General features: G+C 44.6%; 1 protein-coding gene across 1 annotated transcript in view; it reads left to right on the top strand.

Annotated features, from left to right (window-relative positions):
- LOC124719981 (ankyrin-1-like) overlaps positions 1–27,747 on the top strand; it is a 64,603-nt gene that overhangs the window by 14,194 nt on the left and 22,662 nt on the right. Inside the window, exons 2-3 of the mRNA XM_047245207.1 lie at positions 10,949–11,522; positions 21,384–21,530. Coding sequence (XP_047101163.1) covers positions 10,960–11,522; positions 21,384–21,530 — 710 coding nt within the window. The 5' untranslated portion in view covers positions 10,949–10,959. The remainder of the gene's footprint in view (positions 1–10,948; positions 11,523–21,383; positions 21,531–27,747) is intronic.

The following is a 27,747-nucleotide window of genomic DNA, read 5'->3' as shown; positions in this document are numbered from 1 at the left end:
AACTTAGAACTACTTAAACCTAACTAACCTAAGAACATCACACACACCCATGCCTGAGGCAGGATTCGAACCTGCGACCGTAGTGGTGGCGCAGTTCCAGGCTGTAGCGCCTATAACCGCTCGGCAACCAGGGCCGGCTATTTCCTATTGTACTTGGACGAAACGTGAATAATTCAAAGTCATACCAACAGTGTTTGTCGGTATTTTGCGTGATACTTTAAAGTCCTCCAGGAATTATGTTGAATGACGAGCTGCGTTAGCGTAATGGTGAAGGTGCTTGGCTGCTAAGCAAAAGGTTCTGAGTTCAAACCTTGTGCGGTGTTTAATGTTTTCTTGATTTAAAAACAATATCGAAGTGTCTTCATGAATTTCATTCGTTGAATGTAATTCTGAAATTTCTAGTGGCAACTAAAATCGACCATATGGAAAGTATACGCTATGGACTTTTACCTCTGCAAACTCTTCAAAATTTCGTGCAATGGTTTACTACACTTAATGCTGCACAATAACTGCGTTGAACATCGAAACAAAATTGTCATTTATGGGGGGGAAAGTATCGGTGAAGATGTGTTAAAATCAAATTTTTGGGCCAGATAGTTTATGTGAAATCGAATAAGTTTGTCGAAGCAGTGGGAACACCATGTGTCTGCACAGGCGAGCAGTGCAGTGATGACAAAACCGCACACAGCACGGAATGCGGGCAGCACGTCTCTGTAGCAGCCTTGGTGGCTTTACTTCGTGAACTGCGCGCTCCCCCCTAAACGTAAGTTTGCGAACTATACTGTACTATGGCGCTGCTTCTCTTGGCGCGTGCAACTGGCAACGCAGCAATCTCCCGCGTCTGGGCGGGCATGCGCGAGCCGCCGAGATAAAAGAATTGAACTACACCACAAATAGACACAATGAGGTTCTTGGTAAGCTATTGAGCTCTCTGGTCGCCAAATACTTGTTTAATGAGACACACTCTTTCAGAATTCTGTCACAGTAGCTGTTCCAAAAATGAATGTTAAAATTATAGTGTGTTTTGGCAAGAAGTACGATTAAACCGGTCAACAAGAGAAATGTGACTGTTACTCACAAATAGTGATGCTTCATCGAATGAGAAAAGATTAACAATTCACACAAAAATAAACCGCCAATGCTGTTGGAATTGTGATTGAATCCCATAACCCATCGTATTTTTAACACTGAGCGACTGGAATGGAAACTTCACAAAGAATTTTATTCCTTTTCTTCATCTGAGGAGTATTAAAATGACGAGCGTAGCCGTCGGGCAATGCGAGACGCACACGCCGTATACTGGTTACTGACTTACGGCTTGCAAACTGACAAAATGCGATTCGCGAATAAAACGGTTGTTACTGAGAAAAGTAAACAGTTGATAGGCGACACAACACATTGCTCAGTGAGCTGAGAATAATGCGCGCGACAGGAATACGGCAGCTGGCCGTGTGTGTTTTGTGAGAGGAAGAGATCACGTCGTTGGAAAGACATCGCCATGTAATTAGATCTGCCTTCATTGGCAATACAGTTCAACAAGTTAGATACATCAAATCACCACAGACTTTGACGATACTCGTACTTTCGAAATAATACTACTTCATTTGTGTAGACTGTTGTATAATTAGTTTATTAATGCCGAGAGAGAGAGAGAGAGAGAGAGAGAGAGAGAGAGAGAGATATTGCAGAAGCTTAAATGGTCATGAGTAAGCTATCGTTAAAAGAAATATGTCCTATGTCAAAGTCCCGCTTTCCTGTTTGACGATGACAATTACCTTTTAATTGTTTTTTCGTAGTTGTTACGCTTGGAATTGTCGTAATGCATGCGATCTAATGCGTAGGATTTGGGTCTAAGAATGTAGTCGCTGTGATGTTCACGCGAGGTACACTCAGCTGTGTAATGTCCCTGAGCTGTCGAAGTCATTCCTAAAGCTGAAGACAGCGTCACGTTTTATTTCGAGGCTCGTCTAAATGCGCTAGGACCTGCAGGCACAGAACATCGCGTATCCAGTGACATACGTACTGTTCTATGAAGTGAGTAAGCTTTATTTTGCAGTTGTTGCCGGTAGTAATATCTTGAATTCAGTATAAAGAGCGGCAAAGTAGAGACTAGTATTACAATTAAATAGCCGCCCAGAACAAGGTTGTAACAGACAAAACTAATTTCCTTTTTCAGGAAGAAGGAAACATTCTGTTGCACACAGGTTTATACCGCGAAAGACAAAGTTACAATGAAACAAGTGTACTGACCTCGTTATTTGACTAACAAGCACTTGTAAGGGTCACATGTAGATTAAAAAACAAGTACTTGAGAAATAATCTTGCTCTACATACCTCATCTGGTGACTTTGCCACTATTAACACCCCTTCTTTGATACTTCTGTACACTACTGGCCATTAAAATTGCTACACCACGAAGATGAAGCGCTACAGACGCGAAATTTAACAGACAGGAAGAAGATGCTGTAATATGCAAGTTATAAGCTTTCCAGAGCATTCACACAAGGTTGGCGCCGGTGGCTGACATGAAGAAAGTTTCCAACAGATTTCTCATACACAAACAGCAGTTGACCGGCGTTGCCTGGTGAAACGTTGTTGTGATGCCTCGTGTAAGGAGGAGAAATGCGTACCATCACGTTTCCGACTTTGATAAAGGTCGGATTGTAGCCTGTCACGATTGCGGTTTATCGTATCGCGACATTGCTGCTCGCGTTGGTCGAGATCCAATGACTTTTATCAGAATATGGAATCGGTGGGTTCAGGAGGGTAATACGGAACGCCGTGCTGGGTCTCAACGGCCTCGTATCACTAGCAGTCGAGATGACAGGCATCTTATCCGCACGGCTGTACCGGATCGTGCAGCCACGTCTCGATCCCTGAGTCAGCAGGTGGGGACGTTTGCAAGACAACAACCATCTGCACGAACAGTTCGACGACGTTTGCAGCAGCACGGATTATCAGCTCGGAGACCGTGGCTGCGGTTACATTTGACGCTGCATCCACAGACAGGAGCGCCTGCGATGGTGTACTCAACGACGAACCTGGGTGCACGAATGGCAAAACGTCATTTGTCGGATGAATCCAGGTTCTGTTTCAGCATCACGATGGTCGCATCCATGTTTGGCGACATCGCGGTGAACGCACATTGGAAGCGTGTATTGGTCATCGCCGTACTGTCGTATCACCCGGCGTGATGGTATGGGGTGGCATTTGTTACAGGTCTCTGTCACCTCTTGTTCGCATTGACGGCACCTTGAATAGTGGACGTTACATTTCAGATGTGTTATGACCAGTGGCTCTACCCTTCATTCGATCCATGTGAAACACTACATTTCAGCAGGATAATGCACGACCCCATGTTCCAGGTCCTGTGCGGGCCTTTATGGATACAAAAAATGTTCGACTGCTGCCCTGGCCAGCACATTCTCCAGATCTGTCACCAATTGAAAACGTCTGGTCATTGGTGGCCGAGCAACGGGCCTGTTACAACACGCCAGTCACTACTCTTGATGAACTGTGGTATCGTGTTGAATCTGCATGGGCAGCTGTACCTGTACACACCATCCAAGCTCTGTTTGATTCAATGCCCAGGCATATAGAGGCCCTTATTACGGCCACAGGCTGTTGTTCCGGGTACTGATTCCTCAGGATCTATGCACTCAAATTGCGTGAAAACATAAGCACATGTCAGTTCTAGTATAATATATTTGTCCAATGAATACCCGTTTATCATCTGCATTTCTTCTTTGTGTAGCAATTTTAATGGCCAGTAGTGTATTGTTTTCCAGCAGCCGTGAGTCGTTTACGCTTCACGTAACGCCACCCACTCACACGTTGTTTACACCGTTTGCCTCTGTTCGTGTGTTCCTGACAGTGATCTCTGTACTTCCTCCATGTTGAACTTCAGCTGTCAGGTCGTGCCAGCCGTAGGTGCTCGTATTTCGCTTCTTGCCAAACTGCAACATGGCTGCTAGGAAATGTCACTAGAACACGAAAAGAAAATACTTCCGGAGTTCGCTCCCACATCAGGCTATTACATCACATGTTGACATCAAGTTCAAAACAAGAAATGGGTCCGCAATTCTTTATCACCTTCAGACCGATGGAAATATGTTTGCCAAACTACAACATGGCGGACGATGCAAAGCACATAATTCCGCAGATGCGCTACAGTTCCATACTCAAGAGACCAGACCTCTACAGTCATGTTGTATAGAGGTGACCGGTTTTTTCCAGAGGAAATCTGTTTCTCCCATGTAGAACACTCCAGAATGATTGCAGCTTGCCGTACTTCAGACATTTGGTGGGTGATTTGATAAATGTAATCGATACCTCTCGACTTTTCACTAGCTTTTTCCACTCAACTGATAAGTCATTCGACGGCTCTTCACTGATAAGGGATCTGACTTTGAGCCACGAATCGGTTTTAAACAGTCCTTTAAGGACTGCATGGTTTTCGGAGGTTGGTGGTTTGAGTGGGGAAGCAGAGCCACTTTGCCGGAGGACAGCAGAATCTCGCGAGTGTCTTTTTCAGCAGGAAGGTCGTCCTGGTTTTTAGCCGGGCGTAGTGTCTCATATGTTACCTACAATGCAATAGTGTTGCACAATCGCAGTTCCCCGACTAAGTGCATAATGAAACTCATCGTATGTGTCAGTATGGGCACCGACTCTGTTGTAATTCTGCCCATTGATCACTTTACGATGTCTGCATACAGGGAAAAAAAACCAAATGACGAAAACCGACGTTTGGTAGACACACAGCCGTCCATTTATGTAGCCTCACAGTTGCATTTGTGTGCGCTGATGATGTGATGACGTTCAGAGGGAGCACATGGTCGTAATAAGGACTGAAAAAGCCACACACTATGGGTTTCTTCCAGTATTTAACGACCGTTAAGTTGTAAATGTTCCTTTCAGCTCTGCAGGAAGTTTCAGTACAGTAATGCAAAGTCTATAGTTACCGCAGATGGATGATGTATTGCTCATAATTACGGACTCGTTATGTATTACCCGAGTTGTTTACGTGTGAGAGCAGCAAGGCTCTTATATTTACTGGAGAAACCAATCAGTTACAGTCTTTTAAAAGGTAGTGTGATTCTTCCTCCTCCCAAACTGAGTCTCATTTATCTACACCCTTGAAACGACTGAAGTGCATGGCAGTGGGTACATCCATCGTATCACTTACTAGGAGTTTCTCATGGTCCATTCACGTTCAGGGGTGTGTGAAGAATCATTATAGTGCCTCTGTGTGTGCAGTAATCAGTCTAAACTTGTCTTCGTGATCTGTGCGAGAGCCATACGAATGGAGTTACGATGTATTCGCAGAGTCAGGATTTGACGTTGGTTCTACAGACTTTCTAAATGTGCTTTTATGGAATATTGTCTCCTCCAGAAATAACCTGCACTCAGTGCAGTCCTTAGCTCCTCGAAAAGCATGCAGAATGACAAAATTCTGGGCTGATTTAACAATTGCGGCATTCCAATAAACCTTGAAAACAAAAGTCAGTGAAATCACTCACCCAGACTCGGTATAGAAACATTCCTATAATGCATATAATGTCTCGTAATCTGCACGAAACACGCCGCGCAGTGTTTGTGTACGAAATAAAATGTTCACATGCGAATATCTCCTAAAATAAATCACTCTCAAATCTCAAGCTTTCACAAAATATTCAGTACTGTAGTCGCTCTTTGTCAACGACAAGAGAAGCAATAAAACGCGCAAATTTCTTTATTTTGGAATAAATTTGATCAGCGCGATTTAACACAGGCGTTTATCGGAAGATGGCGCCCGAACGACTTTATCGGCTCCTAGATCGGAGGCACAAAGCCATACTGATACGCACGGGATATGCTTAATTCCTATTGGCTAATGTGTTAAACAGCCAATCAGATCATTTCGAGCACTTGTATACTTCAGGCATTTTTAATGTCAGCCAATCAGATTACTGCAGGTAATTTAGACGAGAAATCACGTAATTCCGAAACTAAATAAAATTTAATGAAGACAAAATTAGATTCCATTCCGCATCATAAATTACTTACAAATTTAATACTCGACGCCCCTTCTGGCTGCCTTTCACAAAATCTACCGAAGTCAGACATACGCCAAAAATTCTACTATTGTACAAGAAACTTTCTCACACATACATTTACTTAATTTCCATAAAATTTCAACGTATCTCCTCAGACGCTGCAAAACACTTAAATAACCCAAACACGATGAAATAATTGATTTCCAAAGTACTTTTTATTTAGTCAGAAATCTGTGGTAATGAAACGAAGGAAAATTCCAGACAGTTAGATCTTATGGACCTGTACTTCTGGTTGTAGTTTCAATTGATGCTATAGATGAATCCATTACAGTCGTCCCTTGGGTAAAATTTTATATCTCCGAAAGTACTGAAGTTATTCACTTGAAATCAGCTGTGCCAGCGTGAGAACCAAAATTCTGCTCTCCTTCCAGCTCCGTGGTAAGCTACGCTTTCGATGTAAGATGACAATTCGTAATAATTAGCTACATTGAAAACCCAGAGTGTGGTTGAAAAAGTGTTCATATTTTCATATAGCTGACATGGCCAGTTTCATCTGGTTGTTTCATTCAACTGATAAAACTGACAGAGTGAGTAAACAGTTGACCAGCCACTCACGTCTTGCTGCATCAGTGACCTGCCGTCATCCGTGTACTGCTTGCCGTGGAGAGCATCCTTCGTTGGACCAAACAGACGGAAGTCAGAAGGTGCGAGATGCGGGTTGTTCAGCTCTGAGTGATCCACCGGTCACCTTGAATGAGAGCACGTTCCCACATCGCAGGAGTCACAGCCGTCTGCAGCTGACCGACACGTGGAGGTCGGCCAGATATGCACAACCCTGCTGCGACGATGACGCTGCTAGGCCAGGCGTTGATCACCAGTAAGCCCTTCTGACGCTGACAGACACCTCGCACTAAGACTCACGGTGCTTCTGTTCACTGCCAAATCTCCTCAGACATTCTGCAAGCGGGTATGAACATCTCCGATGCTCTGGTTTTCATCCGAAAGAAACTCAGTGACAGCTCTCTGCTTGGGTCGAACCTCCTTCACGGACGCCATTTTGGAGGCTACATACGGTGCTGTCAGCTGATGGAATTCCATGAAGCTGTAGGGGCTGAATAGGGAATATTCCACGATGTCTCACAAATTTCGCATTTTTCCAACAGAAATTTGCCGAGAAAAAAGTGTAGCGTTGCAGATCGAATGCCCCCGTAATTTTATAACTAGCTCAGTTGGATGATTATGCTTATGTATTTTAATCAGGGTCCTTGATCTTGGTGTGGCTAGGTTCTTCACAATGCCTGTCTTCGTCTCGGCATCTGGTAGCAAGAAATGCGTGTGTTTGAGAATAGCTCCTCCTTAGATTTCTCCGTAAGGTCACTGTAAATTTAATATCGTTCTCGGCCGAAAACACTAACATCTTATTGCTATCTGAGCTGCACAGTGAAGTCGCTACCACAGCCAGGACAGACACACAGCCAAACCAGTTACAGAAGTACTGTCTTGCACGTCAACTGGTTCCGAAAATGACGAAGAGATTAAGGAAATGCTTTTTGAGAGAAAAGAAATTGGTCAGATCGTTAAACGAGATGAAAACTTGTGATGGGGCACTCGAAATCGATAGGCAGAATACGAAGCGGAAGAAAAGTTGGAGGAGAAAAGAACCGAAGTAAGGGAATGAAAGGGGAAGCTGTCTGGCAGAATTTTGCACAGAGCATAATTTAACCACTAACAGTTTGTTTGAATCATGAAAGACAATTGTGTACATGGTAGGAGTCAGAATGCACCTCACTATTTGAGACATCCTACATAGTCCAAATATTTACTATTACTTAACAAATAAAAATGTGCTCAGATGGAACCCTGCTTCTCTCATAATGACTCTGGAAATTGCTAATGTCCATTCCAATCAGCTGGAAATTTATTTCCTGAACCAGAGATTACGAGTTGCAATTTTCATTTTAATCAACGACGTGGAAAGAAGTCCCCTCTTAACGAAACGAAGAAAGACATTGTTATCTAACAATCTATTCAGAGTACGATATATTGTCTTACAAATATTGGATCATGGTTGGCTGTCTATTCAGAAAATACTGTCTGAAAAATTAGTTTCGTCGATTATTGGACTATTTCTGGACCAGTTGCCATCAGATATGTGGAATTACAGTGGAAGGCCCCATCACATCGAAAACGCCTCTGAGGGGTGGAAGAAAGTGATCTATCAATATCAAAAGCTCAGTCAAATGTTTTCTCATTAATAAAAAGCCTTAGAGAGGGCGTCGAGTGCTTTCGCTGATTAATTTCGAATTTTATATGGAAAAAGAATAAAGAAGTCTGCAATTCATACTGATGAGGCTACTGTAAAGATTCCAAATTGATGGCACCGTGAAATCGTTTCTGACTTGTGACCCACACACAGAAATTACACTGTAGAAGGAAACATCACCACCATTGGAAGTTATATAAATATTGAAAAGTAGTTTAATGCTCGTCGTACTCATTGGAAAAACTTGTAAACAACTTTAATGATGGACGAAATGAAACCACTTCCTCACGGTTTTCCTGGGAAACGGCACACCGACAGCTAAATACCTGTTGCAATTTGTGGAACATTCGGTAATGAAGAACGGTAGGGCTACCTTAAAGGTCATGCCTCTTCTAGGGCACCATCACGGCACTCCTATTGAGAGAGACACTATGAAGAAAAACCTGTGTGGGTGGACAGCAAACAGAAAGCCGGTGCAGAAGACACAAATGACAAGCAGCCACATCCACTCATTCGCCCTCTGTCTGCAGACCTGCTGCAGACCACTGCACGGTGTGTGGTCGAACCACTGTCCTCCCGAATGTGAGCCCAGAGTGTCTCACCGCCGCGCCCTGCATACCCAGTCCACTACTTGCATTTCACACACGTTTCTCTGCCGGTTACACGGCGCAGACACGCACGAAGATTGTGTCCCAAAAATATGCTGAAGGTGATCGGGACCATGGCTCTCTGCCTACTAATAATTCAGACGCGATCCCGCTCAGTATCTTGGCAAATTTGTGATTACCTAGAAAACCGTTTGAGTGAAAGGATCTGCCAAAGCTCAGTGTAAACTACAGTCGCATTGAGAGTGTCACAATAAAGTAGAATACTACACCACTGATCTCAGGATACATTAAAGATTTATAAGACAATGACGTTTGTTTCTTAGACGAGGAACATGTCGATGCTCGAAGACTATATGGAAATGTGAACGGCTTTACAGCTTTTACCACTTCGTTTATTGACATGCAGCAGCACTTGGATGTAGGAAAATACGGTAACAATACCTGTAAACAACAGTGAAAAGTCGTTCATTATGCGATTACAACGCCAGTGTCCAAAGTTTTGAGCCTATAACATTGAGTGCATACTTGGAATGGGGAGGCGAAAAAAACCGCAAAGCGATATAAAACGGAAGCAAATGTACAACTAACTAATGAGGGATGGGAAAGGAAGACTCGGGTTGGTCGGGTGGCTTCCAGAAGCCTGCAGTGTACGTGTTGGCCTGCGACCCTGCGCTGACCTCCGGCGCTGCGCTCTGTACAGCACTGCCTCGGCGTGTCCATCCACGTCGAGCGGCCGCGACAGAAGCCTTGGGACGAATTCTTAGGCGCTCTGCTGGCACTGTAATGGCCCGGCAGACGTCTTACGCTGGTGGAATGGAGGTGCTAATTCGGGACGATTCGAAAAAAGTGGACGCCGTTCTCGCGAAACCCACTTGTCTGAATTTACGAAACCAGTTTACACTGTAGGGTGTGGAACTACTTCACTGACTCCGTCGTTTGCCCCCTCATACGACCAGGAGAGTCAAGAGTGATGTCGGAGCTGTGATAGGGCTTACTTTGGTTTAGCCATCACGTATCTGTCATCTAATAAGTATCCGAACGTTCTGTGGTGCAAAGATGCTACACAAACACGTCCACGCCAAAAGGAGATACAAATATATATATTTGTGCGAAAGTTCCACAACACACGTTCTGGAAATGGAGGCAACGAGTTTAATTCCTAAACTGCTCAACCTGGAAATACCTGGGTACACCATAGCTTGCAACATTCGGATAAAATGGCGACACGATTTATGATTGTATTATGCAGCATTGTTTACCACGGAGGTGGGCGCTGAATCTTTTTCTTAAGAAAGAAGACACAGATATCAGTCTGTTAAAAGGAGAGTTAAACGTACTAATGAATTTAGACCCTTACAGTGGTTCAGAACGGTTCAAATGGCTCTGAGCACTATGGGACTTAACATCGGAGGTCATCAGTCCAATAGAACCTAGAAATACTTAAACCTAACTAACCTAAGGACGTCACACACATCCATACCCGAGGCAGGATTCGAACCTGCTACCGTAGCAGGCGCGCGGTTCCAAATTGAAGCGCCTAGAACCGCTCGGTCAAGGCGGCCAGTAAAGTTTAATCGTGCCTACCCTGAGACATTCACCGAGGAAACTGATTTCTGCATTACATGTACATTGCTTCTGATGAGGTGTCACGGATCTGAGGAATTTGAGATAAGGAGGAAGAAAATATTTCTCAGAGGTGCCACGTGCTTGGATTTAAATATAAGTCCTGTATCTTTAGGGCTGAAAGACGTTTGTTGCTTTGCCAATTTTTTTGCTATGACATAAATAAACCATCTTTTGACTGAAAACGATAACATTTTTAGAAGGTGAAAGCAGTCTATCGTAGCACCGCACTGGTAGTTACAAACTTTAGGTGATCACGAAGCAGTACGTACCCTCGTCATTTTAAGGAAACTGGTGACGTTGCAATTGATTTAGGGTGTACAACATTTTAACAGCTGTTGTTTCATAAAGGTCTGCATGCGCCTCGTACAAGTGTTGAGGTTGCAGTGCGAGGGCTGCTCAGTGGTACTGTATTTCAGGACCACCCACCATGTCGGCAGTTACGGAGGTTCAGAACAACACAACCGAGGCCCTGGCCGCCCTGGTAGACGGGGGTGAAGACGCCCTGCTGACGTTGGTGGCGGGCGAGACGAGGGTGGCGGCTCACAGGGCCGTGTTGGCAGCCGCGAGCCCCGTGTTCGAAGCGATGCTCGCGCACGACATGCTGGAGGCCAGCTGCGGCCAGGTGAGCATCGACGACGTGGAGGGCCCGGTGCTGAGGCTCCTGGTGGCCTACACGTATACCCTGCAGGCCCCCCAGCTGCCCGACACGGCCGCCCAGCTGCTCTCGGCGGCCGACAAGTACGGCTTGTCGGCCCTGAAGGCTGCCTGCGAGCGGCAGCTGATCTCGCAGTTGGCCGTCGAGACCGCAGCGGCGACGGCCGTCACGGCAGTGAGGCACTCGTGCCCGGACGCCACCAGGGCTGCCGTCGCCTTCATAAAGGACCACCTGCAGGTGATGGCCACGCGGGGCTGGGCGGACGCTGTGCTCGAGTACCCGCAAGAAGTCATTGAAGTCAGCAGTATGCTCGGAGAGCCACCAGCAGAAGCCAGGTAAGCACGATTCCCTTTTTGGCAGTGCTAGTGTGAATTAGACGTCGTCCTTGCTTTGTTCGTCATGGGTTTCTTTGCTGCCCATGTTGCGTAACACCTTAACTTGATCTAATTACTGATCATCAGTCACGATGCTAAGTCTCTCGCTGTTTTCACTTCTACTGCTTCTATCAATTTCGCCTTTCTCTGATTTACTCTGATTGCCTATTCTGTACTCATTAGACTGTTCATTCCATTCAGCAAACCTTGTAATTCTTCTTCAGTCACTGAGGGAATCAGTCATCAACAAATCTTATATCATTTCACCCTGAATTTTAATTCCACTTTTCAATCTTTCCTTTATTTCCGTCATCGCTTCTTCGGTATATAGATTGAACAGTAGAGGCGAAAGATTGCATCCCTGTCTGACACCCTTTTTAACCCGAATACTTCGCTCTTGGTCTTCCACTGTTATTTTACCTTCTTGTCTCTTGTACATATTGCAAATTACTCTTCTCCTCTGCCTTACCCGTATTTTTCTCAGAATTTCAAACATCTTGCAACATTTGATATTGCCGAACGCTTTCGCCAGGACCACAAATCCTATAAACGTTACCGAACATCAATTTTCTTTTCTGTTCTCCTGTGTATTATCCTTCTTAGCAACTGGGATGCTTGAGCTGTTAAGCTGATTGTGCGATAATTCTCACACCTCTCTGCTCTTGCAGTCTTCCAAATCGTGCAGATTATATTTCTCTCAAAGTCAGATTGTATATTGCCAGACTCATACATTCTACACAACAGTGAGAATAGACCTTTTGCACCTCCTCCAGTGATTTTAGAACTTCTGATAGAATGTTGTCTATACCTTTTGCCTTCTTTCATCTTAAATTTTCCAAAGCGCTTTTAAAATCTGATTCTAGTCACCAATATTTTCCATACCGACTCCTGTTTGTTCTTCTGTCACGCCATCAGACAAGTTGTTCCAATCAGAGAGGCCTTCAGTGTACTCTTTCCAACATCCGATCTCGTTTCTGTATTTAACACTGGAATTCCCATTGTGCTCTTAATGTTACCACGCTTGCTTTTAATTCTGTGGAAGATTGCTTTGACTTTTCTATATGCTGCGTCAGTCGTCCCAAGAATCATTTCTTCTTTGATTTCTTCACATTTTTCATGCAGCCATTTCACGTTAGCTTCTCTGCATTTCCTATTCATTTCATCCTTAAGTGACATACTTCTCAATTACTGATTTTCCTGAATATTTTTGAACTTCTGTCTTTGATTGATCAACTGAAGGATTTCTTATGTTTCCCATGGTTTCTTCGCAGTTAGCTTCTTTGTACCTACATTTTTCTTTCCAACTATTGAGCTGTTAATTATCGCAGTATCTGTAGCCTCAGAGAACATAAATCTCATCTCTTCTTTCCTTAGTACTACTGTATTCCACTTCTTTGTACATCGATTGCTCCTGGCGAGTCTCGTAAAATTCAGCCTACTCTTCATCACTGCTAAATTGTTATGAGTCTAAATCTACTCCTGGGTATGCTTTACAGTCCAGTATCTGATTTCAAAATCTGACTTTAAACCTCCCATGTTTCGGTCCTTTCTCAAGTATACCCCTTGTCTCAAGATTCTTGAATAGACTATACCAGCTATTACTAGGATAAATTTACTATTGAACTTAACTAGCCTTACTTCTCTCCTATTCCTATTATCAAGTACATATTCTCGTGTAACCGTTTCTTCTACTCCTTCGCCTACGGTTGCGTTTCAATCCCTCCATGACTATCACATATGTACCGAATTACCTGTTCAATATCCTCATACTTTCTCTCTCTTCACCTTCAACTTGCGACGTCATCATGTATACCTGAACTATGGATGTTGTTGGTTTGCTTTCGATTCTCAAGAGAACATCTATACTCATCCGTTTACAGTATCTCACTTTCTGCCCTGCCTTTCTATTGATACTGAAACCTACTCCTGTTATCTGCTGCTGTCGCTACTACCCTATTCTCATACGACCAGAAATCCTTTCCTTTCTTTCCCTTTACTTGTCCCCCCAGGGGGTCCACAACTCTTTTGTGGACACGTGCGTGGCGAGCACGGGGCCCCGAGCCATTGCAGCCTTCTTTCTCTCCCGGGCTGCATTTCCTTTCCCTTCCCCTCCTTTCCCCTCCATACCCCTTTCCCCTCGCCCTCTCCTCTCCCTCTCTTGGTGTCCTTGCTTATGTTGGCCCCCGCTATCCTCCTGGTTCTGTTGGTTTTACACTCCGGCTTTGCTGCGTACTCATCTCCTCCTTTTGGCATTCCTTGGTCCCCCTCTGGGGTTTGACCTCCATTCCAAAATTTCTCTTCCGTAGTGTGAGCCATTTGGGGAAGAGCACCTTACCTAGTGTCTCTGACGTGAGCCCTCCTAGTACATTCCACCTTTCCTTTTACGTCGTTGTCTGATGCTAGGGTGCATAGCCAGCACGGTAGCCAGCCCGTGTGGTGGGGCCGCTATGTACCCTTTTGGTTGAGCCCCCTGAACACACAGGGATCACACTTCTGATACCTGAGCTGTGACCTCCTCATGCATGCCTTGGAGTGGTTGCTCGTCATCCTGGAGCATCGGAACTCCCGGCAATGGCCGCCGTGCCAGACGGCCCTTGCTGTGGCTGGGTGGCGCCCATGAGGAGAGCCCCTGATCGGAGTGGGTGGTATCAGGGCGGACGCTATGCAGATGAAACGCATACGGGTCCAAAACTCTGGCCGCTCTTCTGCGGCCGTCTCTCTGCGTGGTACTGATTCCTCAAGTGCTGCTTCTCTTGCTCCTTCGGCCTTCCCTTCCGTGGCTACCCCCTGGGAGGAGGGTCAGGCCCGTCGTCTAGGGGCAAAACCTTTCCCCCGTTATCTAGTTTGCACTAGGACTGATGGAGATACTTTCACCAGTGTCAAACCTTTATTCTTTGTGGAACACATTGAAGACAAGTTCGGCGAAGTGGACTCCCTGAGCAAGATGCGGTCGGGTTCGTTGCTGATAAAAACTGCTTCGGCTGCCCAATCTGCGGCCCTTCGTGCCTGTACCCATCTTGGCACAATTCCCGTGTCCATCACCCCTCACCAGTCTCTAAATATGGTACAAGGTGTGATTTTTCACAGAGACCTCATCCTTCAAACTGATGAGGAACTTCGGGACAATCTCGGACGGCGGGGTGTTCACTTTGTTCGGCGTGTTCAGAAGGGTCCTAAGGATAATCGTATTGATACTGGTGGCTTTATCCTGGCCTTTGAAGGGGATACCCTTCCTGAGAAAGTTAAGATTATGGTCTATCGCTGTGATGTGAAGCCGTACATCCCACCTCCTATGCGGTGTTTTAAGTGCTTGCGTTTTGGCCACATGTCTTCTCGCTGTTCCCAGGACCCTCTCTGTGGTGACTGTGGACGTCCACTCCATGAGGGGAGTCCCTGTGTTCCCCCTCTTGTATGTGTAAATTGTCATGGTAGTCATTCTCCACGTTCAGCAGATTGCCCAGTCTATAAGAAAGAAAAAAAGATACAGGAGTATAAGTCCCTTGATCGTTTAAGCTACACAGAGGCCCGTAAGAAATATGCATGATTGCACCCTGTGTCCATGACACCTAGTTACGCCTTGGTTACATCTTCATCCCTTCCTTACCCCCATCCCGGACCCCTCTCCTTCCCCCCTCCCCTGCGGCTCCCACACCCTCTCCTCTGGGCGCTGCTCCCCCTCCCCAGCCGGAGAAGTGTCCCACTCCTTCGGCGTCTGCCGGTCAAGGGCGCCTCTCCCGGGATGCCCCTTCCCGGCACCTTCCAGGTCAGAGGTCTGCTGCAGCGCGGTCTATCGGCCCCCAGGTCGCCCTGTCTCTTTCTGTTCCTGATCTTGCTGCAGCTGGCTCCATTATGCCATACAGCCCTCCTCGATCTCAGCCTGAAAAGAAGAAGAAACATAAGTCCCGGGACAAAGAGCCTCTGGTATCACCGGAGGTCCCTTCCCCGACTTCGCAACCGGATTCTGACCTGTCTCTTATGGACGTTGCGCCCTCCTTGTCGGTGACGGGTGGGGACCCGGCGGTATGACTGGATTTAGCGTGTTCAGCCCTCATTTAAACCATCGTTCTGTGGTTCTCCAATGGAATTGTAATGGCTATTATCGTCACCTTCCGGAATTGAAATCCCTTCTGTCGTCCTACTCAGCAGCTTGTGTGGTTCTCCAGGAATCTCATTTTACTGATGCTCACTCACCGACCCTCCGTGGGTTCCGTGTTTTCTGTCGAAATCGGGTCGGACCCTTGCGGGCTTCTGGTGGCGTTTGTACGTTGGTCCGTACAGACATTGCTAGCACGTGGATTCCTCTCCAAACTACATTGGAAGCGGTTGCTGTTAGGGTCCACTTAGACTCTGCAGTCACAGTATGCAATCTTTATCTCCCTCCTGACAGGACTTTTACACCTGCTGCCTTAACCACCCTTCTTCAGCAACTTCCTCCTCCCTTCCTCCTCCTTGGGGATTTTAATGCTCATCATCCTTTGTGGGGCAGTGCCTTTCCATCTAGACGAGGTCTTCTTATCGACCAATTTATTGCAGACCACGACCTGTGCCTTCTTAATGATGGTTCCCCTACTCATTTCAGTGCTGGTCATGGTACCTTTTCTGCCATTGATCTTTCTCTTTCTTCTCCCTCTCTCCTCCCTTCATTACACTGGTCGCCACACGACGACCTTTGTGATAGTGACCATTTCCCGTTGATTATCACGCTCCCTTCCCACTCCCCGATGGACAGGTTACCTCGTTGGTCTTTCCACCGCGCCGATTGGCCTCTATACACTGCACAGGTCGAGTTTTCTCCCTCTTTGTCGGGTTGTATTGATGACGTCCTACGTGACGTGTCTGACGCGATTGTTCGCGCTGCTACCCTTGCTGTCCCGCGCTCATCTGGCCAATTTCGTCGTCGGCCAGTCCCGTGGTGGAGTACGGCCATTGCCATTGCCATCCGTGATCGCCGTCGAGCTTTGCAACACTTCAAGAGGCACCCATCTGTAGCCAGCCTTTCTACCTTTAAGCGCCTTCGCGCTAAAGCCCGTTATTTAATCAAACAGAGCAAGCGGATATGTTGGGAACGATTCGTTTCTTCCCTTGGTTCCACTGTCCCTCTGTCGCGGGTATGGGCTACACTTCGCTCTCTCCAAGGTTGCCATCGGCAGTCCACCCTCCCAGGCCTTCACCTCGCAGATGGCATTTGTACAGACCCATTAGTTCTCGCAGAACATCTTGCGACCCATTTTGCCGTGGCATCAGCATCGGCCTCCTATCCAGCTGCTTTCCTTCATCAAAAACAGCAGGCTGAAGCTGTCGCCTTATGTTTCACCACTTGTGAGTCAGAATCTTACAATGAACCTTTCACTGAATGGGAATTTCTTTCTGCTCTATCTTCTTCTCATGATACGGCCCCTGGCCCCGATTCCATTCATAAACAGCTGCTTCAACATCTCAGTGCTCCACAACGGCACCATCTTCTTCGGGTGTTTAACCGTATCTGGCTCCAGGGTGACTTCCCTTCTCAGTGGAGGGATAGCATTGTGGTTCCTGTCCTTAAGCCTGGTCAGAATCCCCTATCTGTTGACAGCTATCGGCCAATTAGTTTGACCAATGTTGGTTGTAAGTTACTTGAACGGCTGGTAGCCCGTCGGCTCACTTGGGTCCTCGAATCTCGGGATCTATTGTCCCCATACCAGTGTGGCTTTAGAGACGGACGATCTCCAATCGATCATTTACTTCGCTTGGAATCCGCAGTTCTGCAGGCTTTTTCCCAGCGCCGCCATTTGGTTGCAGTGTTTTTTGACCTTCGCAAGGCCTATGACGCGGCCTGGCGCCATCACATCTTACTAACCCTTCATCAGTGGGGTCTTCGGGGCCCACTCCCGATTTTTATCCGCCAGTTCCTGATCCATCGGTCATTCAGAGTTAGAGTTGGTACTGCTTTTAGTTCTCCACGGACCCAGGAGACGGGCATCCCACAGGGTTCTGTCTTGAGTGTCCTTCTTTTCCTCATTGCTATCGATGGACTTCTGGCCTCTGTCGGTCCCTTGGTCGCTCCTGCCCTGTATGTGGATGATTTCTGCATTTGGGTTAGTTCCTCCTCGATGGCATCTGCAGAACGGCAGCTCCAGGTGGCTATACGGCGTGCCTCTGCATGGACCCACTCACACGGGTTTCAATTCTCTCCTTTAAAATCGCGGGTGGTCCACTTCTGTCGCCGTACTACGGTCCACCCTGATCCAGAGCTCTATCTTGCTGCACAACAATTGCCTGTGGTTCCACATTTTCGTTTCCTGGGTCTTCTTTTCGACAACAAGCTCACTTGGCTGCCCCATATCCGACTCCTGAAGGTAGGATGTTTCCGTAACCTCAATGTCCTTCGCTTCCTTGCCCACTCCTATTGGGGTGCGGACCGTTCCCTCCTCCTCCGTCTTTATCGTGCTCTAGTTCTGTCACGTTTGGACTATGGTTGTCAAGTTTATGGTTCAGCTGCTCCTTCCACGCTGCACGTGCTGGATCCAGTCCACCATCGTGGTATCCGTTTGGCCGCCGGTGCCTTCCCTACTAGCCCTGTTGATAGTCTCCTGGTTGAAGCTGGGATCCCGCCCCCCCTTTCTGTTCGGCGGTCCCAGCTTCTGGTGTCTTATGCCCTTACTATCCGTTCTTCTCCCGCTCATCCTTCCTATTCTATCCTATTTCCAGACCATGGACGTCGCCCGCCTGACTCCCGCCCTCAGGCGGGTTTACCGGTTGGGCTGCGCCTTGCGTCTCTTAACCGTGATTTTCGGCTTCCTTCTTTGTCCTGTCTTCCTCGCTCCCTCCCCTCCACCCCTCCTTGGTTAGTTCCTCGGCCTCGAATTCGGATGGATCTCCGCCGCGGTCCGAAAGATTCCATCTCCCCGGTGGTGTTCCGTTCCTTTTTCCACCAAATTTTATGGGAGTTTCGGGATGCTGTTGTTTTTTACACTGATGGCTCTAAATCTGCTGCTCATGTTGGGTATGCCTTCACGTCCTTTGCTGGAACGGAAAATCATCTGCTGCCACCCTTATGTGGGGTGTTTACTGCGGAATTGATGGCCATTTCCCGGGCCCTTACCTTTATTAAACAATCCCAACACAACCGCGTTTTTGTTATGTACGGACTCGATGAGTGGCCTTCTTGCTATTGACCGGTGTTTTTCGCGCCATCCCTTGGTCTCTGCCATCCATGACCATCTCGCTGATCTTCACCGTGCTGCTTGTTCCATTGACTTCCTATGGGTCCCGGGCCATGTGGGTATCCCGGGTAATGAGCTCGCTGATCGTTTGGCTGGGGGAGCAGTTACTTACCCCCCGTTTTCTGTAACCCCTCCTGCAGCGGATTTACGGCTTCACATCAAATCCCACTTTGCACAGTCATGGGCCAGTTCTTGGGAGGCTACTCCACTGTCTAATAAACTTTGTGCCATCTCTCTGGTTCTAGGTTTCCTCCGGGAGAGTGGTTTTTATTCTCAGTTTTAAAGTTTTTAATCTCCCTCTGGTGTTGGGGCAGGGCGGTGAGTGTTTGGGTGTCTCCCACTGTAGGCGGTGTTCAGAGATTCCCGATTCACCTCCCTGCCTGGAATCCTCTTTTCTTTCCCTTTTACTCTGTTTTTACCCCTTCTTTTTAAGGCTTGGTTAGTTTTCTATTCCCATACGTACTTTCTGCATTATAGCGGTTGTCCCTTTTAAGTCACAGGTGGTCTTGCCTATGCTGCTTCAGCATAGTGTTGGGTTCGTTCTCTTGCCAACTTCCCTCGTTTGTTTTTACTAATGACAACGTGACTGCCCTTTTACGTTTCCCCTTTTTCCGTTTTATTGTTCTGCCTTTTCTGAGATGTCCCGTTAGCAGAATGGAGTCTATTTGAAACAAGGGACTGATGACCTTGCTGTTTGGTCCCTTTCACCTCAAACAACCAACCAACCAACCATCCCTTTACTTGTCTTTCCTTTATGCGTCACTGACGCCCACTACAGCTAGATACGTCCTCAGCATTTCCCTTTTCTTATTTTCTAGCTTCTCAACCACATACAAATTCCTTACTTTCCACATGACAACTCGTAGAACGTTATCCTTTTGTTGATTACTCAACTTTTTTCTCATGGTCACCTCCCCCTTGGGCCTCCTCGCCTGGAGGTTTGAGTGGGGGACTAGTCTTGCCAATGGAGAGTCTGTACAGCACAGACTTACTGAATCACATGCCTCATTGACGGACGTTATGTATCTTTAAGCAGTGGTTTATATTGCCTTCTGTATCCTCACGTTGTTGATCATTGCCGATTCTTCCTCATTTAGGACCAGTTTCAGGCCTCAATGGAAAGAGAGTGCCGTGAACCTCTGTCGGCCCCTCCGCCCTCTTTGGAAAGGCTGTTGGCTGAAAGAGGGTGACACCTGATGCTGGAAGTCTTCAGACACCAATGCTGATTATTCGTATTTAAAATTCAAATGATGGTGAGGTTCAAACCTGGGACTGAGGACTTTCCTGATTACGAAAAAAGACGCTACCCATGGGTGACTGGCCCCAAAGAGCAGGGTGTGACTCCCTGAGATATCCAGTCAAGCAGGAGCTATGAGCACTGGGGCTACTCATGCACACTGGGGGCAAACAAGAAGAGAATACTCCAGCCAGCACAATAACATTGTTACACTCAAGGCTGCGCCTTACAATCACATTTCCTTCTCGTCTCTGTTCAGCTATCGCCCCGAATATTTTCCGTGCATTCCCTTTTACAAAGCAGACAGGAAATCTCTGCCCCCCTGTCGTGTTTGAAGTTCCCTATGGCGTTACCAGAGGTCGTCCACGGAATCCTATGAGGTTTTCCGCTACTGGGATACAGCAGATTATATTCGCTGTCCACCTACAGGTGTAAGACATATCTCCCACAACGTCAGTATTGATGTGACGTTTTCATCCAGCTATCATTTGTTGCCTCTGTCTCTCGGATACATATGCTCCATACAAGTCTATTTTGTTTCCTTTCCAATTAAAAAAAAAAAAATCCATATTCAATAGACTACAGGTTACTTCACAAGTTGTAAACGTTGTCCATCAGATAAAATTGCATACACTGCGTAACCCATATTTTTTCTTTTAATGGTGGCCTCTACTGCAAACTGCTCAACACGAAAATTGTTGTTTAAGAAACACATCACCACTGCTGTCTTTTCAATGAATCGAATTGTGGAGACAGTACATGCATATATACAGTTCTATTTGCTTTACCCAAATGCAGATTTTGAATATACTCTTGATAACTTTTATAGCATAGCTCTTGTAATTCTTGCCCATCTTCTTCATTCCCTTGGGCTTCACATCAAACAGCACCTGCATATCCATGACCATATAGTTTCAACAGTAAGTTGATACCCCAACTTATCAGTTTGTTTCTCTCTCTCTCTCTCTCTCTCTCTCTCTCTCTCTCTCTCTCTCCTTCCTGTGATATAATTCAGCATCCATATATCAGTTTTCAAATTACCACACAACCAAAAGTAGCAGCCAGTTGACTTTAACTGCTTCTAAATTCTGTCTGATAGTTGTTCTGTCAGGGCAGCAAAATTGTTGGCCCTTATGTTTGGGATTTGGTTTATGCTTCACTGTGAACAATTTGTTGTTTTGCATCTTAGGCTACGCCAATGGGGAATATAGCAGAAGTAGTGCAGAAAAAGATCAGTTAATTGGTGGCACAGTCACGTTAAGTGAGGGGCTGGTGTTGTTGGCACTGAGTGTTCTGTTGCCCCGGTGGACAGTCCCTCAGCTGTACCGCCTGCAGTGAGCCCCTGTGTGAACACGCCCACCCACACAGTGTTTCTTTGTGCAGCTCGCCGACCGCCACAGGGGGCGGATCCACCCCCAAATCTGACCGTCAACCCCACAGCGGCCACAGCCCGACTCCTGCTGCAGCTGCGCCTCCCACGTCTGCCCGACACACCCCTCCACCTGATGACGCAGCCGTCTCTTACTTCCGGTGAGTTGTGTTGCCACACGTGCCCAAGTCTTACCCTCACAGTACTGCTTATTTTGGCATGATCCAGCCGATATAGTAAATAAAATAAAATACAGATTCCTTCAGTTTTTGGATAGAGGTTACAGTTGCCATTAAACATTACTCCTTTCTCACTTTTTTGGCTATGATATTTTGAAGATTGAGCACATATGCAGAAGATTTCTCGTTCTCTGTATTTGCAGTGAGAATTACGTTCAGTTCAGTCACTCAACTGTAGTTACGTAGGAAGTATCCCATTCAAATCATACCCATTCCCAAAGATTCTTTATATATTGATGTGTTGAATCTGATTTTGTTTTTAGTGACGATTGTGTGTCTTACAAATTGATTCTGAATTAAATGGGTGTGGAAACAGGATTTTTCACACAATTCCTCTCAACAAAACCTATGTGAATGGTTGTAGATATAAGTTGTTGAAGACACTGAGTAAGAAATGGCGAAAATAAGGTAAACAGAAATACAAGTAATAATGACAAAAAGTTAATATTTAGTACAGTAATGAGGATACAGATTGTTTTGGGTATGTCTTAAAATGTAATTCGAATATTCCTTAAATGGTTCCCTGGTCAGTTACATCTGTAGTGACTATTGGAAATCTGTGCCGCACTGTAACAGGAACCCAGATTTGCTGCTTATTGCAGGCAGTCTCCTTGAGCAGTCGGTTGCCTGAGCGCTCCTCCACTTCTGACTCAGCTTCTCATCGAAACTTGCACTAGAGTTTATCCCGGGAGACTTCTGGGAAGAGTATCAAAAGGGAAATCTAATCGGTGGATGTTATCCTACTTCAGAGGATGTACATGAGAATCTCTGGCAGTAGTGTTTGCAAACCATGGGTAAAAAGGTCATCCACAATGGCATTTCCAGTTACGCCAGCAAATGCACTCAGCTGGTCTAATGGTTGAGGTATCTGCTCTCTAGAAGTGAGAAATGCAGTGGGTGTGGCTGAGTGGAGATGCGTACAGCACTGTATGGCTCGTCACTCGTAAACAAACTCCTGTATTCGATGGATGATGGTCACCAGGTGTGATGAGTAGTGGATTTGATTCACCGAGGAGAAGTTTTGCATAATTCTATGGTATAGTTAACTTTTATTTTTAGAAATGAGCAACCGACATGGGCAAAGATAGTTGGACCTACTGTGTGTGTGTATATATATATATATATATATATATATATATATATATATATATATATATATATATATATATATATATATATATATATATATATATATATATATATATATATAAAAACCAACAGCAGAGTTTCCACAATGATGATGGTGCCACTACAGCGGAGTTACTAAATACAGTTTTCCTTAATTCCTTCACGAAAAAAGACAAAGTAACTATTCAAGAATTCGAAACCAGAACAGCTGTTAGCGTGAGTGACATAAAAGTATATATTTTAGGTGTTGTGAAGCAACTCAAATCACTTAAGAAAGGCAAGTCTTCTGGTCCAGATGGAATACGAATCAGGTTCCTTTCAGAGTATGCAGACACAATAGTGCCTTTCTTAGCAATCTTATACAACTGTTCACTTGGCGAAAGGTCTGTTCCTAAAGACTGGAAAGTAGCACAGGTCACACCAGTACTCAAGAAAGGAAATAGGAGTAACCTATTGAATTACAGAGACATATTACTGACCTCAATTTGCAGTAGGATTTTGGAGAATACACTGTACTCGAACATTATGACTCACCTCGAAGAAAATGACTTAACGATACATAACCAACACGGATTCAGAAAATATCGTTCTTGTGCAACACAGCTAGCTATTTATGCCCATGAAGTAATGAGTGCTGTCGACAAGGGATCTAAGATCGATTCCATATTCTTAGATTTCCAGAAAGGTTTGATACCATTTCTAACAAGAGACTATTACATGGTGTATACGACCCGGGGCGCCACCATCTAACCGTCTAGTACTGCCCCGGTACGAAATATCATAGATCCAGGGTTGATGCGCAGATCAGGTTGACTTGTAGTGGGGAGGGGGGGGGGGGGTGATCTGTGTTCACATTTAGTGACTTTGCTGTTTCCTCTTTATTCACTGCTGTCATGTCAAATGAAAGAGAGTGGTTTCTGTGGCTGGGAGATATCAAGTGAATTAAAATACATTCACACAATTACGGAAGATTAAAATATGTCATTAGTTCCAGCTTTTAATACAATTTCCACCTATCCGACAGTCAAGCATTAATTATCTTGGAGAACAATGAAGTTACTTTTGTCGCTTTGCTGAAGTAATTCGGCTTTTATTGATCTTTTCCGCTGAGGCAGCCAGTTTGTTTGAAAAAAAGCGTTCAAATCCACACTATTGGCTAGTTTCAACTGTTCGCTGCATTTCAAGGGCACGTTTTCATCTTCTACAGGGTGTATACGACCCGGGACAACCGGGAGATCTGGGAAAAACCCGGGAACTTTTGCATCCGGGAGAAAACCAGGAAAAACCCGGGAATTTTTTAGAATTCTGGGAATTTTTAATTGTTTTAGTTTTCAGTTAAATTTTTGTAATTTTGACTGGCAGGAACCGTTACTCTAACAAATGATATTACTGTATCCTGCAACTGCAGATTAATACTGCAACAATGAAACTTAACGAGAAAAAAAAAACAAAATAACTTAAAATGCAAACGAAATGCGCCATATATGACGACGACACAGAGTCCTCATGCAAGCGTCTGCCAACAGCAAAACGTGTCAAAGGCTTTAGGAAGACTGTGCAATACTTCATAACAACAAATTCCTTCCAATGACTGTGAAGTCACAACCGTTTACATTACATTCGTGTTAGCAGTTACGAGCGAGGTCATGCGCATGCGCAGCTGAGTCGCGTTTGAGAAGCATATTCTCCCGCTTCTGGCTACAGGAATGTGGCTCTCCGCTGTGCAAGCAGTCGCAGCAAACAGCTAGATGGTACCGGGAAAAGGGGGCGCCAAATTCATATTCTCAAGGAAAAACTTATTAAACAAAGCGCCTAGCATCCAGCGCACGTTGGTCTATCGATCATTTATATGATTTTGAAACGCATCCTTGTTGGTTTCTGAACACATTTTAAGTTTATTTCTGAATGAATCGTAAGTTGATTTTTGAATGCGTGCGTAGTGTACGTGATGTCTCTGTCAGGAGCATCCTAATCGCATCTAGAAAATAATCTTTCTGCAGACAAAAGGGGATGGGGCCGTACGAGCTGAGCGGAGTAAAGCCGAACGGATAAATGCCAGTCGCTGTCTGTCTGGGTTTTCGAATGTTCAGCTTTCTTATAATTCGTAGCGAAATCCATAGATTCAGCCTACCAGAATGGAAATAAACGACTGCAGGAATAACAAGTAGGTAAGATTACGTATTATCTTCTCGTTGTATCCAAGAAACTGAAATTTTGACAGAAACTTTCTGGCCAGATTGCTACACTAGTAAGGCCGTCCCCGGCTAGCAGCCGCTTAAGTTGTGATTCGGAAGTAACGCAGAAAACGTTTTGTACGAATTTGTAACAACGCCTAATGGCAGAACAACTGCGGGGTAACTAAACCGGTGATTCTGGCAGGGCTACTGAAGTTAATCATCGAACAAATTTTGACAGTGGCAGGAATGTCAACAGAATTGGTGATGACAAGATTGTTAGAACGAGGAAGCAGAATAAACGGGGACATCACACAAATTATGGAAGGACGAGACTATTCCAAATTTATATAAGAATTTCGCAATACTGCTTTCCGATCTCATGCTTGAGAAACTGGTGCGTATGAATGAAATGTGAAACTATTTCCTAACATAAAGCTTTTTGCTTGTTGTAGGCCTAATAGGCATTTGATATATGTACTTAGTGAATTATATTCTATCGTGTATTAAAAATGACTATCTGTGCCAATACAGTCTCGCTAATTTGGGGTGTGTGTGTGTGTGTGTGTGTGTGTGTGTGTGTGTGTGTGTGTGTGTGTTATAAAATTTGCTACAATATTAGAAAGGCCTGTTTTGTTTTATTTAGCATACATTGACAAAATAGATGTAATCAGATCCAGAAACCACACCAGTCTTAGCTATTATTTGTATTAACAGCTTTTTCAGTATTAGATAACGAAATTTCGAATTTTCATGCAGCAAAAAGTTTGGCCAACTTTGGTGAGGTAATAGATTCTTGTGCAGAAAGCAAAAGCACGCCATTTAAAGCTGTAGCAAGATTAGAGAGAAAAAATGCTAGGAGGTAAGTATTGAAATGTGTACTTTCTTGCTTGTCTCTTGTCTATATTGGTTTGATGCATCCTATATTTTACTTTTGTCACACAAAACAGGAAGTTATTAGCTATTAGGCAATAAAGAGTCCAAATTTTCTGAAGAGATCTTGTTCTCCCGATTACAAATAATCCCATCCGCTATTAATGGCGAGTTTTTTTAAAAAATAGAGGGGCAAGCTGTCAAACTGGCTGACTGGGAGCAGGAGAGGCAGCACAGGACATTTCTATTTCCACTGTCCTGAATATAGTTTAATGTCATCGCTTACAAAATATACAAGTTTCAATTCCACAGAGTGAAATACAGTGACGTGCGATAGGAGAACGCTGTACGAAGAGGTGTGGCACTGCACTTTGGCACACTTAAGGCCAAATAACATGTCTAATATTTTCTCTAACACGTATGTTTTTGTTTCAAATTTTTCAGAATGATGTGTTTTACAAGATGCACATAGGGTAATTTTGAAAATTCGTTTCTTTTAGTATTGACCCGGTTCGCAAATATCGTAGATGCGAGGCTGATGCGCAGAGAAGTCCGAGCTATAGTGGGCAGTCTCCACGTGACCCGTGTTAACGTTCAGTGATTTTGCTGTTTCTCCTTCGTTTACTCTCGCGTCAAATGAAAGCAAAACGGATATCTTTGGCCGGGAGGTATCAAGTGAATTAAAATACATTCACATAATCACCGAAGGCTGATATACGTTATTAGTTTCAGATTTTATTTTGTTTCCACCTTTCTGACAGTCAAGCACCAATCACCTTGCAGAACAATGAAGTTATTTTTGTCTGTTTGCTAAAGAAATTTGGGTTTTATTAACCTTTTCCGCAGAGGCATCCAATGTATTTGAAACGAAATTTTTAATTCCACAGTACTGGCTAGTTTCAACTGTTCGCTGCATTTCAAGTGCAAGTTTTCATCTTCTAGCACGTATGGCATTATGCCATAATAATGAGCCAAACATGAGATTACGCAGTACTGGTACTCCAAGAAAATTTACATCTGAATCTGGACACACGAATATGCGCTTTAAGTTGCAGTTTAAATGTGCACATTTTAGTATGGTTCACGAAATTCTGACCTCTTGGAGTACCCTGGGACGTCTTACTGCTTTTACAACGTAGTGTAAGATCTTTTAATGTTATACGTGTACGTACATACTGGCTTCTTTAGCAAATAAAAAAAATTATTAAAATAATAATAATAGTAGTAATAATATAATAGTAATAGTAATTATTTGTAATAATAATAATAATACTTGTTTGTTTGGTTGAGTAAGTAATTGAGAGATTAAAATTTACGCCGTGAATTTATCGAACTTCGCACGTCCGAAGATGTACGGAACGTAGCCAGAGCTCATTATATATTTTCTGTAGACAAAGTCTAATATCTGACCTGAGCTTCAATCATGAAAATGGAGAGACTAAAATTACTAAAACAGAGAAAAGCATACGAGTAAATAAAACATATATTCATTTTAACATATACATTACGATATGAATGACACTTACGTAAAATTATAGGTAAATAATTGCAGATCATTTACAAATGAGAGCGACTTATAAATTCTGCGCCTCTTTTCTGCAAATAAGTATGAAATGGCTAACTGTGGAGCCACACAAAATATTACGTCCCTCTAGGACAACGAATGACACAAGAGTGTTGATGCCAATTGGCTGTGACAAGAGAGCGGTGTTAATTGCTTTATTTTGCATTCTCTTGTCTTAAAAAATCGATACATATAATCTAAGTTAACTAAATTAAATATTGTCTGTGCTCGAGTGCAAATGGTTCCTTAAACTGCCCCCCAAATTGCGAGAGCAAAGGTATACCACCTGCAGCTAAGCAATTTGTTGACGTATTTTCTTTATTTATCATGTTATGAGTCATAAGTTGTTACGTATCATGTTTCACAGATTCAACATACATATAATATCATACATGTCATA

Source organism: Schistocerca piceifrons, chromosome 11 (genome assembly GCF_021461385.2).
Source record: "Schistocerca piceifrons isolate TAMUIC-IGC-003096 chromosome 11, iqSchPice1.1, whole genome shotgun sequence".
Lineage (NCBI taxonomy): Eukaryota > Metazoa > Arthropoda > Insecta > Orthoptera > Acrididae > Schistocerca > Schistocerca piceifrons.
The sequence above is the reverse complement of the archived record's forward strand: the minus strand, read 5'-3'. Positions and strand labels throughout refer to the sequence as shown.